Source organism: Vanellus vanellus (genome assembly GCF_965231255.1).
Source record: "Vanellus vanellus genome assembly, chromosome: 4".
NCBI lineage: Eukaryota > Metazoa > Chordata > Aves > Charadriiformes > Charadriidae > Vanellus > Vanellus vanellus.
In genome coordinates, this window is record NC_138909.1 from 70,199,764 (window position 1) to 70,219,987 (window position 20,224).

A 20,224-nucleotide genomic window follows, 5' to 3' on the forward strand; every position below is an offset into this window, starting at 1 on the left:
AATATATTAAAGAGGAGAATGTTATAATCCTCCAGTCTGTTTTTTTTTTTTATGATTCTAACAATTAACCTAGTGATTCTGGTAGTGAATGTTTGAAGTGAGAATGTAGGCTCTGATATTAGTGCTATTAGTTGTCATGCTCTGTGCCATGTAACACAATGCTTACTCCAGTGAGCTCATAACCTAAAAAAGACTTGACAGGTCACGCTGGACATCTTAATGGAAAAGTTCTATAGGTAATTTTTACAGTGTGATCTAATGACAGCCTTATCTTCCTGTCTGTTGCCTTATGTTTGTATCCTACTGGGAATTGCCCAAACTGAGATTGAAGTGGGGAACCTTCCACTCCAGTATTAGAAAGGGATGTATAGGAGACAAAGGATTGAAGAAAGAGAAAGGAAATTGTTAAGGCTTGCATTCTGCCACTGCTAGGCAATTAGTTGTCCTTAGTAGTGAATGTGATGGTAGTTTTCAGGAAGTGTAACTTACTCAGGACTGCTTATAAGTTAACGATTTTGGAAAAAGAAATTGTGTATCTTTACATATTAAGTTTAGCTGAAAGGGCATTTAACAGTAACTGTGCAGAAAATGTGTATGCCTTATCTGCCTGTACAGGTCTCTAATGAACTGATATTTAGTTTCACCACTTGCTGGCAGGTAATGCATGATTATACAGCACTTGTGGTTTTGCTGAAATTATTAAAGACCAAATATTCTGTTGTTCTTTAGCCTATTTCTTCTCTTTGTTTTCAGAAATGGGTTGAATTTTTTCTTTAAGCTCCTTGCTTGGGTTTACACGGGTTCTGCAAGTATGTTTTCAGAAGCCATACATTCTTTAGCAGACACATGCAACCAGGTGAGTATTTTTTCCATTCTGCTTAAGTTAGCACTTGTAATAATTTTTCAGGAATGAAAGCATACTTAGAGTAGTTCTATTACACTTGAAAGCAATAATTCAATCTACTAGTGTTCTTTAGTTTGCCTATACTGTCTAAACAGTAAACAACAGATACATGAAAACGGTGTTCTATTGAAGAGAGTAGAACACATGGCAAAATACTTCTTTACAAAGTTTGCTCATAGATAACATTGGTGTTGTAGAGAAGCCTAGAAATTCCAAATTTATTAGCCGCAACTCTTATTAAAAATTACACAGCACAGCAGCACCTGAAAGTATTTACAGTGGTCTTCCTGTTCAATACCGATTATCATTTTTGTACTGTTTTGTATGGCTTACATGCTTCCTAGAATTAATAGTAATATATTCTAGGAGGAAAAACGCTAGCACTTAATTTAATGACCATGGAAATAATTTTGAAGCAAAAGTCTTGAAACTGTTTATTTAAAAACCATCTTTATCTGGGAGAGGGTGTTTTTGTGTTTTACTTTATTGTTAAATAATTTCTGGTTTCAGTCTCTCAGATTACAAAGCCTGCCCGAGAGTGCCACCGGTTCTGTGTGTGTGCAGTGGGAGGAATATGTACTCATGTCTGTGTGTGCGTAGTATAAGTATATATTTTTTAGCTTCCTGGAGACAAAAGTGATTCTCCCTTACAAAGTAATGTTACTGTTGTATACAACTTTTACCAAACAGTAGGGCAGATGAAGGCATATTTTGTCAGGACTTCACGTTTCTTTAGAAATATTGTTAACTCCGGAGCTCTTTCTACTGTTCCCCAATCTGAGTGCAAAGCTGTTGTTACTCTGTTGCAAATTTCCTTGCCGAAACTAGTGGTTTCAACAGGTTTATCTAGCTGGTTTATCTATCCTTTTATATTGATGCCAGTAATTTGACAGAGGTTTTATAAGCTATCAGTAAAATAAATGATCTGTTCTAGAAAACATAAATGCAGAAGGAATCTAGAAAGTCTCCTGTAATTATAAGTAAAATCTATTTGAATGGTGTTTGGACTGTTATTTCTGCTAATATAATACTATTTGTAATACATCTACATTATTTCAAACTGTCTGCCCCAATTACTTTTGTTCTTCTTTTCTCAACTATTGTTTTTTTTTCATATAATTGATTGTTCCGTACTTAATTTGCAATTTATTTTCTCTATAACTGTCATGATGAAAGTGCACCAAAAAGGTTACATGGGTCATAATATGAGTCAATTACACAAACATTAGGAAATAAATCACACACAGCACACCTGGCACATTTACTGTGATAGGTGGTGGGGTAGACTCAGAGCTTGGCACATAATACTAGTATGCAGGGACAAAATTGATGTTTTTTTTTTTTTTTCCACTGTTTTCTTTACTGTGCTTGAGGCATACATTACGAGACCTTGATATCTCCCTTTCTCCCACTGTAGAAAGAATCCTTCTTGTTGCAGTTTTTGATATAGCAGGTCTTTGGAAACAAAGAAAGTACTTAAAGATAAGTGACTGAAACCCTCCTGCAGCTCAAGCAAGAGGAGTCCTTGGATAGTTTGTGACTCATAAAATTCAATAGTCTTGTGCTTCTCCAAATTTGAGGAATGTATGAAACCTTAGAGCAGATTTAACATCTTAAAAAGCATTTTAACATAATTTTGGCTGACTTTTTGCTTCACTTGTACTTATTATGCTTCTCTATCCAGAAAGACTGAGTTGAGGTCTCACATTTTGTTTACTATTTTTCTGTAAATGGTTTTTACACAATCTTTCAGCTGTTCCAGTTATAAAGTGAAGACAGGGTTCCACTAACTCAATGGATAATACTTTAAGGCTGCCTCCCTGTAAATTTCTTTGTGTGATTTTCAGTTGGCCAAGCATGTTGCTTTATAGGTAAAGCAAGTTTGATAGGGGTATTATCTACCACTTATATGTGGAAGAGCTATTCTGATTTTTAAACATGAAAGTTAAATGTTCCACTGGAAATATGTGGTTTGTTTGGTGGTTTTTTTTTTTGTTTGTTTGTTTTTTCTCAAATATTTGAGTATGTGGTTTTGGGAAAAACACAGCTACCTCAAAGCAGCTTGCTAGAGACTAAAGTGTCTGAATTTTAATACTTGTTATTGTGTTTCAGTAATTCATAGTCCTAAAACAAAGCACATGCTTTGCAAAATTAAGGTCTAGATTTATAACTTACTACATCAATAGTTTAATACATGTCTGATTAAATATATCCCAAATAGGCCATTTAGATAGCAAAAGGTTTTTAGTTCCTCCTTCAACATTTTATTTTCTTTAGTTTGGAGAATAAAAAGTTCACTACTGAAAGAAGCTGCAGTGTAAAATTGTTGCTGTAAATGTAGTATGCCATCACCCAATCTCTGTATAATTTCTCTTCAAGAGAGATTTATTTAAATAGCTTTGTTCCCTGAACAACTTCATTCCATCACATCGAAGCAAAGCAACAACACTTGTGATTCCGCATAATGTTCATTTTCAGTTGCAATTCTCAAATTATAATTAACAGTAATTATATATATACCCACACTCTAATTACCTCTATATTATATATACAGGTGTAATTAACATTTTTTTGGGGTGGTAGATTTAGGTGACAGATATTGATGATTATATTCCAGCTCTAATAAAATATCAGTAACAAAGCAGATGTGCAGATCAGCAAATTGCATCTGCCTTTATCTTTCAAGTCCAGTTGATACAGAATGTTTCTCATTTTTTAAATTTTATTTTTAACAAAGTGTTTTTCTTTTTGTCCTAAATAGGCACTGCTAGCTTTGGGCATCAGTCAGTCTGCAAGGACACCTGACCCTAGTCATCCGTAAGCTTTTTGAGTAAATAATGATTTTGGTAATTATATATAGGAGTAAGATCAGTTCTTGTGTGTATGTCACCTTGTTCTTTTTAATCTGCCATTTTGTATTATTTCTGGAGTGCATTGTTTTTGATTTTGCGATAGATAAAATAAGAAAAGATATTTTTTCCAAACTGCAGGAGTTTTAGCTTTAGTGGCTTGATGCATGTTATATTTCTTTTTTTTTTTTTTTTTTTTCTTGTGGTATGCTTTTTGATGTGTATTATTTTAATTTGCATTATTTCTTTAAGTTATTCTGGGCTCTTCTACCTCTTCCAATATATAGATTTACTTTGTTTTTAAACACTGTTCATGTGAATGACAAGATTTATTTTTTTTAAATAAAAAATACTGTCCTTTTCTTATTTTCAACAAAGTGTTTTTCAGCAAGGCAGCTACTTGTATCATAAGGAGATGTGTTTGACTGAAACTACTCTTTGTTTTTATCTGAGTAACAGGGATATTATTGATAAGTTCTTACAACTTCATGAAAGTTAGAAGCTGTGCTTTCCATGATAGTGTCTTGGTGTTGACCTGCTTTACACTTCACGTGTTTGGGCAAGTCATTCATACTGTAAAGCACTAGTTTGAAATACATCTAATTTAGAGCATCAGGTAACTTGAAGAATGTTTTAATCTTAAATTTGTCTAGTCATCGTATCTTCTTCCCTCTCTCACTTTTTGCCCTTCTTCCTTGGTATAATTTTTGTACTATGGTTTTTAAATGTTGCTAAAGAAATGTACTATTTGTAGTAGAAGTTAAAAAAAATAAAGGAAGAGGTACACTTTCCATATTGCTTTAGGTCTTACCACTGCACTTAGAAGCTGCAAGTGTTGAGTGTTTGCAGCTGGCTGGACTACTTAAAAATGCCACTGATGTTATTCCCTTTGAATTAGCATTATGAAATATGTAGACTGGCTGACTAGAAGACTAGTGTTTTCATTTAGAAGTAGCATTTCAATGAAGTGTAAAAGTGACATGCATGTGGTTTTGTTATTTTCAGTAGCAAAATCCTCAGTCTCTGCACAAGAGCTAATACAACTATGTAAATAGCTTGTTTAAAAATAAATTAGAAAAAATGTCTATGCTTGATGTCCTTGTGCGTTATGGATATCATTTTTGAGGTGGCTTTTTTGTCCTTGGATTAGGTTGTATTTTGTAGCTTTGTCTTAAATAGATGCCCAGTCGTATGATGATAATTCAAGACATGTAAACTTTATTAATGGGAAAAAAATTGTAGACACGTTCTCAGAGATACAGAATCTTATTTTCCTAAATCACTTTCTTTTTCATCTAGGTATGGTTTCACAAACATGCGCTATATTGCCTCCCTGATTAGTGGGGTGGGCATTTTCATGATGGGTGCAGGACTTTCTTGGTATCATGGGATCATAGGTTTACTCCACCCTCATCCTATAGAATCTCTTCTCTGGGTAAGCTAATCTTGTTTGATACTGTATCTAATGTTTGTGGCTAAATAGAAAGTAATGGCACAGTCTGAAATTCACTTCCTGAGTCAGTTTGAATCCCAACACAATTAAACCATCTTTAATGAGAATGTGTTTTAAGAAAAAAATAATCTTAAACTATAACTGATTTTGTAGAAAAATGAGCTGTTCTTAAAACCCTGCATCTTCCCTTCACACCTCCCAAGAGGTCCTCCTTTCCTATTTTGGAATATATTGCGTATTTCAAACAGTGTCAGTTGCCTTCTGTTTAGGGACAGCTACACAGCGCAGTGGGTAATGGGGTTCTGCAACGCTGTGTTTGGATAGCCTATGGTGAAGAGATCTGTACAAATATGCATATAACATAATAATTGAGACCTTTTTTTTTTTTCATACAGGCATACTGCATTTTAGCAGGGTCGTTGGTATCTGAAGGAGGTACGCAGTTTCAAGAAATATTTCTGTTTAAGTACTTGTAATCTCTCGGGTACAATGTGAGTAATTACAGTAATAGTTGGTCCTTGCTTAGTAAAGTTTTGAGCTCTTTTGCAAATACTTGTGTTGTAAACAAACAAAAAAAAGGGAAAACTTTCTTATCAAATATATAGTGTCTATATAATAAGAAGTTGAAGAACACATCATTTGGAAAGTAAACGTACAATGTCTTTTTGGTATTAAATTATCAGTGAATATAACTGTTCTGATTTGTATGGGAGACATGCATATAGAAAAGAAGGTAACATGCTTTGTCATTATTCAAGGTATCAATAATTGGAGCTTTTTTGATGATCTGTTGCTATGATATAAAGAAAGGTTCCCTCTTTTCCATATGGAAACAAGTGTGTTTGCCGCTAACCATTTTCAGCAACTACTTTGGTGTTGTTTCAGCTACCCTTCTTGTTGCTATAAATGAAATTCGCAGGAGTGCTCGAGCCAAGGGTCTGTCATTTTATCAATATGGTATGTGTTGTTATAGCAATAAGGTATGTGGTTATTTAAACCCGAATCCATTTACCAATATAGAATCTATATACCGATATCATCAGCAAGTTTGCTGATGATAGCAAACTGGGTGGGGTGGCTGACACCCCAGAGGGCCGTGCTGCCATCCAGTGTGACCTGGACAGGCTGGAGAGCTGGGCAGAGAAGAACCTAATGAGCTTCAACAAAACCAAGTGCAAGGTCCTGCACCTGGGGAGGAAGAATGCTAGGCACCAGTATAGGTTAGGGGCGGACCTGCTGGGAAGTAGCTCTGAGGAGAAGGATCTGGGGGTTGTGGTAGACAGTAAATTATCCATGACCCAGCAATGTGCCCTAGTTGCCAAAAAGGCCAATGGAATCCTGGGCTGCATAGGGAAGAGTGTGGCCAGTAGGTTGAAGGAGGTCATTCTCCCCCTCTACTCTGCACTGGTGAGGCCGCATCTGGAATACTGTGTCCAGTTTTGGGCTCCCCAGTTCAAGAGGGACAGGGAACTGCTGGAGTGAGTCCAGTGAAGGGCAACTAAGATGATTAAGGGCTTGGAGCATCTGCCTTATGAGGAAAGGCTGAGAGAGCTGGGACTCTGTAGCCTGGAGAAGAGAAGGCTGAGGGGAGACCTTATTAATGCTTACAAGTATCTAAAGGGTGGGTTGAAGGAGGATGGAGCCAGGCTCTTTTCAATGGTTCCCAGTGACAGGATGAGGGGTAATGGGCACAAGTTAGAACACAGGAAGTTCCGTTCAAATACACGGAAAAACTTCTTTACGGTTCAGGTGACAGAGCACTGGCACAGGCTGCCCAGGGAGGTTGTGGAGTCCCCTTCCCTGGAGATTTTCAAGACCCGCCTGGATGCAGTCCTGAGTAATGTGCTCTGGGCAATCCTGCTTTGGCAGGGGAGTTGGGCTAGATGATCTCTAGAGGTCCCTTCCAACTCTGAAACTCTGTGATTCCATGATTCCGTGATTCTGTGGTATTTGCATAATGATAGAAACAATTCTGTTTTACCCTTCCCTTTCTCCTTGCGTTATTGATCTGTTTTCTATTCTAGTAAAAAATACATTTTACAAATCAGGTGAAAACCTGTTGATTTAAGTAATGCTACTTAAATACTTTTATTAAACTATTTGCATTTTTCAGGATAAATGCCCCTTTAAATTTTTCAAACATTTTGGTGAAGCTTCCATAATTGGTACAAGGCTTGTTCTGTGTATTATGAATGCTTTCAGAAGTGTGTGCCTATGCAAAAATTCAGTTTATACCTATATACTTACGGAAACTTTTCTCTTAAGTTGCTGGTGTTAGTATAGTTTTAAGTACTGTGCATAATATAGTAAATCTAAGCTTTCTAAAGCAATGTAATTTTTTTTGTTGTTGTATACGCAGTTGTGCAGAGTCGTGATCCTAGTACAAATGTGGTGTTACTGGAGGATGCTGCAGCAGTTCTGAGTGTGGCCGTAGCTGCTACCTGTATGGGTCTGACTTCTTTAACAGGTAAAATTCTGCCTCAAACTGAGGCAAGCAGGATGTAAGTTCCCTCCTGTGAATGATGTGAACACAGAGCATTTAGTTTATATTGGTTGACTTAAATACCTCTCTACTCTTTTTCTGATACTTGTACTGTGTAAACTTCTGGTGGTTTGCACTGTTCTCTGATTTGGATTTCTAGTAGTTTGAGTTGAAAATATTTAAAATAAAAAAAGTATAGTTTTTTTTATATGGCTTGTTGATGGGGTTAAACTTGAAAGAGTACATGCAGATTGGTCTTACTTCCTTTTGAGCTATTTTATCATACAAACTAGGGTATTTTTTTGCTAAAGATATGTTTATTGTAGTCAGTTATGTAAATCACTTTGGTCCATGGTGGGATTACATAATTTGAGCTTCCTTATTCAGTAGTGTGCAGCTCCCTGTGCATGTGGGGAGGATTTAAGGAAGCAGTTCTCTCCTTCTTTTTGATACGTAGTGGTATTGGTGTTATCTTCAGATTACAATAGCTGCTCCTAAACAGCACAGCAAACTTACCTCACGCAGTTAGGATGATCTGTATGGTGACTGATTCAAAGTCTGTCATTGCTGCACAGTTAGGTTTTCTAAAGAGGCATGATTATTTGTCCCTTTTTAAGTATTGGTTTTGGCTTTTAAATTGTTTTAAAAAGAAATAATGATAATTTCGTTTCTTTGTGGCTTCTAATCAGTTAATTGCAAGTTTCATTTTTTATATAGAAGTGAGGTTTTTATTCCATCTTTAGTTTTCTTCATAAAATTAAAAATATGTTACTGTTTCTACAAATCTGAATATGAGTGAACACATGCTTAAAACTTATTATGTAAGTACTGTGTTCCAGAAAAGGTTAATGTGTGTGCAAGTTTTTGAGTTACTGATAAAAGAACACAGACTTTTGTGCCTACCTGTGTTTAGGTTTATATAACTTTATATTAATAAAGGTAAATCTATACACAGAAACCCAAATAGCGGACAAGAGTTTACTGATTTATTAGTCCTGCAAGAGTGGCTGAGGGACAGGAGAGACTTGAGACTTTATCTTAAGATAACTTGTATTCTTCCAGCTTTGTCTTGTTCTGCTGTAGGAAAGAATTGCCAGTGTGTTTAAAAAACCCCAAACAAACCAAAAAACAAACCAAACAAAAAAATCCCACCAGAAAGCAAAAACCAATGCGCCCCCCACCCGAACTATGTACTCCTTTCAGTATGAAATCTGAATTATCTGCTATGGTTTAGAAATGTTCTGTGAAACTAATTTGTCATGTCTTGTTTAGGAAACCCTTATTATGACAGTGTGGGGTCTCTAGGTGTTGGAACTTTGTTAGGATCTGTGTCAGCCTTTCTAATCTACACTAACACTGAAGCCCTGCTGGGACGATCCATTCAACCTGAACAACTGCAGCGACTCACTGAGTTATTGGAAAGTGATCCTGTAGTAAGGTAAGAATCTTTACAGCTCAAGCTCTACTAAGAACAATAAGAAGCAGGAAAATAATATTTGGAAAATTAGTTCAAGCACTTTAAGTGAGAGAAATCTGGTGAGATTGATTATTTTTAGGGTGGATTCTTCTGTATTGAGATTTTTAGAATCTTAATTATTACTAACTTCTATTTCTATGCTAAAAATTCAATAAGTGAATACTCGTACCTCTCAGACATTCCACAGCTGAAATAAAATTGCTAATATGTTCTAGCAGTTATATTAATTACAGGAATTGACAATGACTTAATGAGAAAGCCATCACAAACTTAAAACTATTTTCAAATGCATGAAATGCAAGCACTTTAATGATACTGTAATGTTGCTTTTATAGTTTATTAGCACTTAGATATTTAAATTCTGTTACTGTTAATATTCAGTGTCTGGAATTCTGTAGCAGTTGGCAGTGAAGTGCTCCAGTAGTATTATGATGTAATAGATTCTGCATGCGAGATGCTTACAGAATGAACGCAATGCTAATTTTTCTTTCTTTGGAAATCTGCAATTTGCAGTGAAATAAAGTTATAGCTCATTGTAATTCTGAAATCTTGTTTAAATGCTTTTTAAGGAGCTGTTTTAGCTTACTTTAACCCTATTAACCTTGATTTAGAAGCAAATCCCTTTTTTTTTTTTTTTGTCTTAATATTTATTCAGGAATATATTTCTGTGTAAATTGGCTGGAATATTTTAGTGCTTTTTTAATTGTAGTCATTACTGAGCTCTGGAAGCAAAAAACCAAGCCCATTAGTTAACACCAGAATACCTGAAAGAACCTAAGTGCTGCATCACCTCAGTTGCGAGCAACAGATCTGAGCGACGTGCCCTTCATTCCAGAAGCTAAACAAGATTCCTATTTTGGAATAGGATTGTGTTAGAATTTTCACCTGTCAGTAACTAAACTCTGTTAAAGTATTTGTTGTGGCCCTGGATTAGTCTGAATGGTGGAGCATGTGTCAACAGTGCTGTGTTAGAGTAGGTTAGTTCACATGATTATTTGTACATGACTTCTGTAGTTCTTTTTTCCAAAGTGCAGTGGTGGCTTTTGCTTGACTCGGGCTGGAATCATAAAATTTCTCCTATCCTAAGCACCATTTTATATTATATTCCATTTTGTAGATGGCTATAACTTCTCAGCAGCGCAGACTTAGCTGATCTCCTTCTTGCTGTAGACATTTTTTTAAAACAAGTAACTTAATTTTAAAATGAAGAATAAAAAGGTGAAGACTTGGTAAGAAGGTGCGTGTTCCTCTTAAGGTTAGAAGCTGAAACACATTTAGGTACTTCTCATAACACTGTTTGCAGGACTTTCTGTATGTGCTTTTGAGTGATCTCTTTCTTAGATACATTATCCTCTTTGATTTCTTTTAGTGCTCAGTTTTTCTTTGACCAAGTTCTTCTTGTAACAAGCCTAATATCTTGAGCTTGGTTAACTTACATCTTCTAACAAGACACCTGATCTTGATCTTAGAATTCTCTGAGATGTAAATGTATATTACCCTTGCTTGTGACTAGGCATAATTTGGGGAAAAAGATACTCTAATTTTTTTCTTATTCAAGTCTTTTGTTAGTTAGGTTTTTTCGTTTGTTTGTTTTCAACTTTTTCCTGTGAAATGAGGAAGTCTTTTTAGCATCAAGGATTTTTTCAAAAGGCTACTTGTATGTTTTCATCAACATAGCTTTGGGCTTGTAAGACTTTAAGCTTTTTCTTGAATGTTCAAACTCTGATTTTCTTAAATGGGGTTGCATAATAGTATGTCCTACTCTTCTATTTTCCCTACTGACACCAAATCTTAAAGAAAAAGCTCCTGAGTACTTGTCTGCTTCTACAGCTGTGATTAATATTTGCTCTTTTTATTTTAACCTTTCAGGGTCTTCAGTTACCAAACTGTACCTGAGTTCTCAATGAAATCCTTTTTACAGTTGCTGCTTCCAGAACAGTCCTCCCTTGATGTTTCAGGCAGGATTTGCAATCTTTTTTCAGATGTCTTCTGCTAAATATGAAGGAAATATATTAGGGAATCATTTTAGTATTTATCAGAAAGTATGTTAAATCCAAACTGACCAAAGGATCCAGAGGTTCTGATATTTGCCTCCCATCACCTCCACCACTGCTTATTAACTTACTATTCTAGCAGTAGCTTGCCTGAACATCATGTTCTGCAGCTAATTATCAAGTATTTGATTCATCAGGCAAAACTGACTGTACTACTAAAATAAATAATCCCTCTGTTGTTGATCTTTTTTTCAGCTAAATCTTGATATTTTTTTACAGGGTTGTTTGACAAGATCTGCATTCCCTTAAACATCAATGACTGGAATTTAATGCTCTTATTGTATTTTATTTTCCACCTTTTTCACTATTTTTCCTTGGGTTGTCAGGTAGCATTGTATTTAGTTAAATGGATTGCCTCATTTGCCATTCTTAAATTTTGGCACAGTGTTGTTAATCTTATTTTTTTTAAATTCTCATCAGTATTGCAGGATGAAAAATTAATTGGCCTTCACAGTTATTCATGGTACTTTTTACTCTTGAATGCAGGTTTTAGAGCCTGCTGAATTGCAAGCATTTTTTTTTTTTTCTTTTAAATATCTGGTATGCTTCTTTGCTACTAATAGAGAAATGCTTTGTTGTACTAATACATTTTTGCTTTTTTAGATCAAGAAAACAATGCTTATTGCATGTTTCTGCCTATTCTGTGTCATTAGTAACAATTTTACCATTTCCATCTAGTAGCAGGCTTGTTTCCGGGTTATCTTTTGTTTCTGCTATACTTACAAACCAATATATTTTTTTTTATCGCAGACAATGCCTTTTTTTATACTTCTTCTATCCATTTGCTGGACTTCATAATTTCTTTTTCAGGGTCATGGCTATTTATTTCCCCTTTCTTTTAATTTTGCTTGGTAATTTCTAGTTGTAGCCCTTATTTCATTTGCAGTCCAGAATGGGCTTTCAGAGTTGTTCTCAGCTGGAAAATTATTTTATTTTTTGCTACACAAATATTCCATTCTTAACTCTAATTCACACCTTTGGTGCCTAAATCTTTCTCGTGTTCAGCTTAACTGAAGCGTAGGAGATTAGGCTTTCAGAACTGTGAAATAAAATATATGCTGTGGTACAGACTGTCCTAATTCTGTTCTTATGGAATGTAATCATGGATCCCTAAGCATAAACTATTCTTAGTGACAGTTTCATCTTAAATCTTTACGGCATTGTAATAGCTATTGGGTAATTGTGCTACTGTTGTGCTGGAAAAAGTGTCAGTCTGGATTGGGGGGGAGGGGGGGGGGGGAAGGACTCGATGTGCTCTGACAAATTTTTATTTAATGTGAAACTTGTTCTTTTCCCTAGTTTGAATTGATGATGTCTACTTGCCATCCAGAAGCTTCCAGAAGCAAGCTTTGTATCTTAAGTTTTAGCATGCACATTTGTATTTTTGAATTATTGGTGATTTTTCTCTTCCTGACTCACTGTCTTATCTTTCTTGGACAGATTATAAGCAGTAAGGTAGACTTTTTCATTTACATTCCACTGAATTTTGTTATCAAGTTACTGCTTAATGAGAATCTCAAATATCTCTTGTTATCTTCTTGCTTAGCTGTGATAGGCACTTGATATATCTTCAACGTTTTTGAATCACATGGATTCAAATTCTCCTCAATAACCCTCATTGAACCACATCCGTTATCTTAAATACCCTCTTGTGTGAGGAGGTAGTTTGATGCCAGTTAGGTTACTGCAGTTAATACTGTTTGGATTTGGTAGCTTCCCACAGAATAGCTGTGTAAATTTGATTGGAGCTGGAAATTCTTTATTGCTACCAGTAAGCTGATAGTTCTTCTAATCTGCTTAAATGTTTACTAAGATGTATTTTTTGGTGTGTCTATATTTAGTTAATGCTCTGTTTCTTTTTTAATGTGCTTACCCCTCCTCCACCCTGAATATTACAAGAAATATTCCATAAACTTTTCCTGTGACTGTTCATCTTGAATTTCTGCCTCCTGTTCTTTGCACACTGTTCACTACTTCCAAAACATGGCTTCTGCTTTCTTCCTGCACCCCCTGTGAACTTAGTTCTAATTTATAAACATTCAGATGAAGAAACACTTCTAGTTGGGAAGAGTAAATTTGCTTAAGACAAAGAGCATGCTAAACTGAAAGATGCTGTGAAATTGGACAACTTAGTAAAATGAACGGAAAGAAAGTTTAGTACTTCCATCGAGTGAGCTTTATTGCAGAATTTAAATTTTGTGTTAGAATTTAAAAAATTGTGAATATTGCATTTTTCTGTTAATGAAACCAGAATCTTTAGAATATTTTATAGTTGACCTCAGATACTTGTTTTGCTGTTTTGCTTTAGAAATGTCAGAAGAAAGCGTTTCAAAAATTTCAAACTTCTTTGTGAATTATGCCCCATACTTTAATCTCCACTCTTTCTGGCCTTGATTGGAAAAATGCAGAAATTTCCTCTGCCATGGCAATTTAAAATTCTACTTAACTATAAAGATAAACTAAGTTTGTGCTAATCTAATTAGAAAAAAAGCTAGAGGATTTTATTTTGTATTTATTCCACTGTTGAAATGCACCACAATATGTCTAGGTCCAAACTTTGCTGAAAATTAGAGGGCTTTTTGTTTACTGCCTATATTCATACACCACAGAGTTTATCTAACAAACTGGAACAAACTATGCTATAGAAACCCAGAAGTTTTCAAAGGACCAAAATACAAAAATATTGCAACGTTCATATTCTAGTGTCTATTAGGAACCTTTAAATAAATACACATTTTCAGCGTTTACAAACAGCGGTACTGTGATTAGTTGTGATCAATAATTCAGTACAGTGAAAAATTAGTTCCAAGCACAATATCTGTAACTTCTTCTTATATCAAATGTAACTTTGAAAGGGTACTTCTATAATTGCAATGTGTTTTCTGTAATTGGCAAAAGATTATTGTTCTTCACCTCAGGATTGAGGGTACTTAAATATTTTTAAGTTGTTGCGTGCATACGCACAAAAATATCTGTACAGTAGCAAGTAAGTTGAACTTAAAAGTTTAGCTCAGAATAGGGAAGTTCTCACTTTCTATTATGGGATTGGTGTTGTTTTGTGTTTTTTTAAATACTATTAGTCTAATTCTAAATCTGCGATGCTTCTTGTAGTTTGTCCTTTATTGCAGCGAGCTCTTTATAGATGTGGAATACTTCTGTTGGTGTAGCAGATACCTGTGGAGAAGTGTATGGTGACAAAAGGAGGATACATTAGTCAAAGGCAACGACCTTTTAAAACTACACAGTCATTTTAGTGTGATGATATTGTTAACATCAGAAGTCAAATTAGCTAGTTGTGTGTTTTATGTTGTTCTACATTTTCTTTAAAAATTATGTGTTTCAGAGCAATTCATGATGTTAAAGCCACAGACATGGGAATGAGCAAAGTGAGATTCAAGGCAGAAGTAGACTTTGATGGACGGGTTGTTACTCGTTCTTACCTGGAAAAACAAGACATTGAACTGCTGCTACAAGTATGTTTAAAAAAATTATTTTGTAACTTCCAGCATTTAATATTTACTTTCCAGTTTCAAGTATGTCTAAAACCAAGATTTCCAAGTAGATGAGATGTATTCCACTCCTTCATTTTGAAGGATTGCAGATGTTTTTACTTTGTGTTAGTGTGTTAAATATCTGTACACAGCATCATATTATGTGCTGCTAAAATACACCTGCTTCTGGGTTGTGTAGGGCCTGGTTAGGAGGAGGGCAGACTTTGAATTCAATTTTTTGTTAGAAAATGCAAATTTGTTCAGAATAAGTTTGATAAGAACGTAATTATTCCAGTATTTTTTAATTGAATTAAAAGATCTCCAGTTAAAAGTGAAGCCTGTCACCTGAGAATAAGCATCTGTTTTGGCAGAGCCATTCACCTTGGGCGCTGGAGATGCAGTGTTACAGATTACAGATCCTGCCATTCAGACTAGGCTTGAATATGGATTGTTTGCATTACATGACTTAGCATTTTGACAGCGTTTAACAATTAATCATCCTTAAGGAAGTGTCTGTCTCTGATTTTAGTGTAGTTCAGAGCATCTTTTTTTTAATCCCTCTCTTCAGTATAGAAATGCAAAACTGTTTTCAGCTGAATTTTACATTGCAAAGCTATGAAGTATAAAGTAAAGAATAATATATCTAAATTACCAGGAGAGTTTTAAGTGGGCAAAATGTTTTGCTTGCTTACCCATTTTCACCAGTAGCTACAAGGTTTCTTTCTGCTGCCCTCTCAAAATGAAGAGTAGATGTCAGATGTCTGCATTTTATGCCTGCCCATTAAACATGACTTCGAAGTTACCTGAGTTTACATTTAAATTACTGCAGTTTTTAAAAGCATTAGTCGTTGTCACAGTTTTTGAAATGTGCTGCTCTTTAATGTCAAAATAAGTGTATGCATATTATGTATGTATATTATATATAGCGCACTAAGTGATCTGTTCTTGTATTGGATTATTTAATACATTTTTGAAAGGAAGAGTGCTGTCAACTTTGTACAACTGAGGCACTGCCGGTTTGCTTGGTTTTATATCGCCGAGTCTCAGTTGCTTTGCTGTTACAGCTTAGTATGTTACTTTTCAAAGGCTTTGTTAGCTTTTGTTCTTTATCCACTATTCCCTTTGGCATTTGCATGCAACCTTCACTGGTTCTTCCAACTACTATTGTTGAGAAAGTTGTTCCTGATTGTTTCTAGGTTGGAAACTGTTTCTTACACACGTTGTCGTGGTTTCATGTAGTAACCTCGTGTCAGCTATAAAACCATTGCTGAAGGATAGCTGCTTTCGGCAGGACTCAGCCACCTGAAGTCAAGGGCAGACTTAATGCTTGCCTTTTGATCTACAGTTTTTCAAATAACTAGCTCATTCAAATAGCAGTTATCAACATTACTCTTTCTAAAGTTGTGAAATATTTGTTGAAATGCTGTCATTCAGATTAATCTTGTTTCTTTTTCTTGTTAGACTTGCCATGATCGTAGTCACAGGTTATTGTGATGGGGATATCTTTTAAGCTCACTCAATTGTATTATTCCTCTTCTGATTTAGAGTAATGGTGGGGGAGGGGGGAGAAATTGCTGTTGTGTTGTAGTTGTATACACAAGAAGAATTAACTATTCAATAATTACTCTGTTAGCAATAACCTATTTGCCCTAAACATACTGCAGCTGTATTGTCTAAACTACGGCTGAGATACGGCAGGGCTAATGGCTTCTGGCCAACTTGCCGTGAGACCCCTAAGGAAAGCTCATGACAATGCTGTAATACCTTCTTTGGTGCTTCTGATGTCTGTGGGGTTTTTGAGAGAGTAACAGAGCATCCTATCTTCCTTGACCTCATTCCTTCAGTCTCATATGCTGTGGGTCTCCTATCAACTATCTTTAAGTTTTTTGATGTTACGGAGGAGCTGTATTGACATCAGCATTCATAGTAATCCTGGTAATGGGATGCTCAGTGTAAGCAGTGTAAAGGAATAGCAAGAATGTATGAAAATGAGGAATGAATACACAGGGGTACTCCGCTCTGCCTTGCTCTGAGCAAGGAATACCCCAGAAACTTCTAGAAAATAAGTGAAATTCTCAAAATTTATTTGGAAAATAAAGGAGGAAATCCATTAAAGATAGAAGGTTTTCTGTAGAGTGCAGGTATAATGGTCAGCCACCTGTTTTCATTGAATAGATACTACTCTGCTGTGTCTTGAGACTTAAGAACAGATGACATTTTGAAAGGAAAAGGCAAAAGCTGAAAAGTGTTTGGTTTGGTTTTTATTTTTCCCCCACTCGAAACCCCCTGTAGTGTTATTCCTTTCTTTTCTTTCCCTCATCTCAACCTCTTAAATTTGTTTTCTTCCTAGGAAATACAACAAGTGAAAACCCTTGAAGAATTGGAAGCCTTCATGCTTAAGCATGGTGAGAATATCATTGACACACTGGGAGCTGAAGTAGACAGACTTGAGAAGGACCTAAAGGTAAAATTTAGCTGCTTATTAGCGAGTGCTGATTCTGTGATACATTTTACACAATATCACTGCTTCTGCTGTTTGGGATTTTTGTAAATATGGGAGAGGGGAAGAGATTGATAATCCTAATGCAGATTTTCTTGCTATATTATCATTAACTAAGTTCTGACTAGCCACAAACTCTTACTTTGCCATTGATCCATTTGTTACGTATTTTGTTCAGTTTTATACCACTGTAGAACAATATTTTCATGAAATGAGGCCTGATTGTGTCATTGTTACTGTATTCTCAGAATGTCAATTTACTTACAGGCGGCTGAAATCTGTTTTGGTTGTAAAGAAGCAAATTTCAACTTTTTTTTTGACATCTGGTACTTAGCATTGTATCAAATATATCAGTGTGTGATGAGGGCTTTACTCAACGTTTTTTGCTCTTGTTGAAGCAGTAGTGTTACTTTTATAAGCCTGTCATAACTTTCTTATCATTACTTTTTTTTGTTGTTCTGTGATTTAAATATCCTTTCGTTGATGCAACAAAGGATTGTTTCCGTTTTTTAATTTTATAATTATATTGTGGCTGTTAAGATTACCTTTTCTGGCATGAATACAGAACTATAAGTATACTGACTGCCAGACATACTGTCTAGTCATGACTGCCTCTTCCTGTCATCAGGACACACTGCTCAAGAGCATGTCCGTCTTTGCTTATTATATTTGATAAATATTCTAGTTTTATTTTCTGTCTCTAGAGTGGTGCTGCTTAAAAATCAAAATATAATTTTTGAGTTTAATTGCACCACCAGATTCAGTTCTTCATGGTTTTTGAGGAGTAGGATCGTGACTAATTAGTTTATAAACATGAATACTGTTTTTTGGTACAAGCAGGGATTTCAGTGATTGTGTTGCTGTTGAATATGCTTTACTAAATATGCTAGTCAGATTCACATGCTGGATGACTTTGAAGCAGTGACTTTCAGTAAACCTCTCATGGATTATACAATCCGTGTAATGCCGATAACATATTTCTACAATATCAGAAAATGCATATTTCTTAATAGAAACAGTATTTTGAATCTTTATAGGTAGTTCAATGGTATAGAACAAATTATTTCAGCAGTCTTATTATTCAGAAAGGTATCTGTTAAACACATATATATATCACTTTAAGAAAGTTTTATTTGGACAGTTTTATATAAAAATTAACTGCTGCCTTAAAATCAAGAGAGCTGCTTCATACTTTTTATAAAGCATAAGAGCTAATTTATCTGTGATGTTGAAAAGTATTTGCAAATAAAAACATGACTTAACCTTCAAAAAATTGCTTATAGTATAGGCAGTGTTTGTTGAAACTTTCTCATTTTAAAATCATCCCTATGTTACCAGAAAAGGGGATTTGTGATCCAGTTGCCAGCATCATAACAGAAATACATTATTTGTATCCATATGCAAAAATGTGTTTGAATATTTCCAATAAAAATGTATTTTTTTTTAATTTTATTTCAGCAACGAAATCCTGATGTTCGTCATGTGGATTTGGAGATACTATAGACTTGGCAGAAGAAGTCTTCAGGTTGCTACCATTTTGGGAAGAAGTCGTGTAAAGGGCTGAAAAGCTTCTGAAGTCGCAGTGACCTCGGCACCATACCTCGCTTACTTTTGCTGTAGGCTTCCTGGACTGTTAGCACTGCTTCTGTTTCTGGAAGAGCGCTAGTCTTGTGGACAAAAATTTCCATGGCAAAATCAGTTTAAAAAGCTACTTGACTTAAATTCCACAGGAGAGTCTGTCAGTGTATTTACTGCAATTCAGAACTTAAGATTTGAGGTTTAGTTAGGCAAATATAGCTGCCTGAAGATATACAACACTTAGTTTTTCCATTTGTGTCCCTTTGCAGTCAGTTTGCACTTCTTTAGTTTCTTTCAAGATATCATTAAAGGTTCTTGGGAGATATTAAGATTAGCTAGGAAGAGTTTGTTCCAGTGGAACCTGCCAACCTTAAACTAATTGTAATATTTCAACTGTGTGATTGTTTCACAGTTTTTTCTTTTCTATGAGATGAATTCTTTCGAACAGGCACTGGCCTTCTCTCAGTACCATGACCTGGAAACCTTCTTTTTGCCACTATTGTGATTACTAACCGCACTTCAGAAAAATAAGGTTTTTCTCCTCAGTGAAGTCAGCTGTATGTGGTTAGCCAGAGTATGTTAAGTTACTGTGAAGAAATTACTTTGTAGAGATTTCAGTGAACTTCATCTGTTTAAATTTTGTTCTTTTTTCCCCTACTCTGACACTTGTTCTCTTATTTCTAAGTATCTTCAGATACAATCTGGGAGATATTTATGGTAGTGCTTATTAAAAGTTACCTGGAATTTTTGGCATTTTGTACTTTTAATAGGCTGTATTGCCAGATGTGGTCTTTCCTTGAAGGTGAAATTTGGAAGTTACAATAGTAAAAAATGTATTAGAACTATTTATAATTAAATGAATACATTGTATTTTTAATTTATTTACCTCTAGACATTATCTGTTGTCTGAATTCTGAACTGCTTACTTTGTGTTGGTTAAGAATTGACCTTGCTTATGTAGGAAAGTAAAGCAATTCTATCAGTGCTTTTCTCAGCCACCTGGAAATAAGTGCTTAGAGTTTATAACTTCAAAATATGCAATTCTAGCACTGTATATAATCAACCTCAAGGCTTTCTGCAGTAGGCACCCAAGTTGCACCAGGTTCTTTGAGACCCAGTCTTTATTAATAAGGCAATGAGTACCAATCATGCAAGTTGAAATATAAGTGAAATAACTGCATATAAATACTCTGAGGAAAATCCTTTATGCACTTTAACATATTTCAGTAAAATGAGAATTGCGCATGGATGAGAGGTGGTAGTAAGACCCTCCTAGTGACTCAGTTGCTGAGTAATGACTGACTTGCTGAAAGAAGAAATGTTGATATGAAACACAAGTCTTCAAAAATCAATTTAAGATTAAATTATAAACATTGCAGCAAATAATAATTGTGGAGACCAAGATGTTCAGGTTTGACTAAAAGCTTTTTAAAATA

The 20,224-nt window shown here is 35.2% G+C and overlaps 1 protein-coding gene across 1 annotated transcript in view; it reads left to right on the plus strand.

Annotated features, from left to right (window-relative positions):
* The window catches only part of SLC30A9 (solute carrier family 30 member 9), a 38,063-nt gene extending 18,382 nt beyond the window's left edge, over positions 1–19,681 (plus strand). The window contains exons 9-18 of the mRNA XM_082482038.1: positions 754–856; positions 3,666–3,721; positions 5,053–5,188; positions 5,602–5,641; positions 6,092–6,163; positions 7,566–7,673; positions 8,961–9,126; positions 14,563–14,692; positions 17,061–17,174; positions 18,669–19,681. Coding sequence (XP_082338164.1) covers positions 754–856; positions 3,666–3,721; positions 5,053–5,188; positions 5,602–5,641; positions 6,092–6,163; positions 7,566–7,673; positions 8,961–9,126; positions 14,563–14,692; positions 17,061–17,174; positions 18,669–18,713 — 970 coding nt within the window. The 3' untranslated portion in view covers positions 18,714–19,681. The remainder of the gene's footprint in view (positions 1–753; positions 857–3,665; positions 3,722–5,052; positions 5,189–5,601; positions 5,642–6,091; positions 6,164–7,565; positions 7,674–8,960; positions 9,127–14,562; positions 14,693–17,060; positions 17,175–18,668) is intronic.
* The last annotated feature ends 543 nt before the right edge of the window (positions 19,682–20,224 follow it).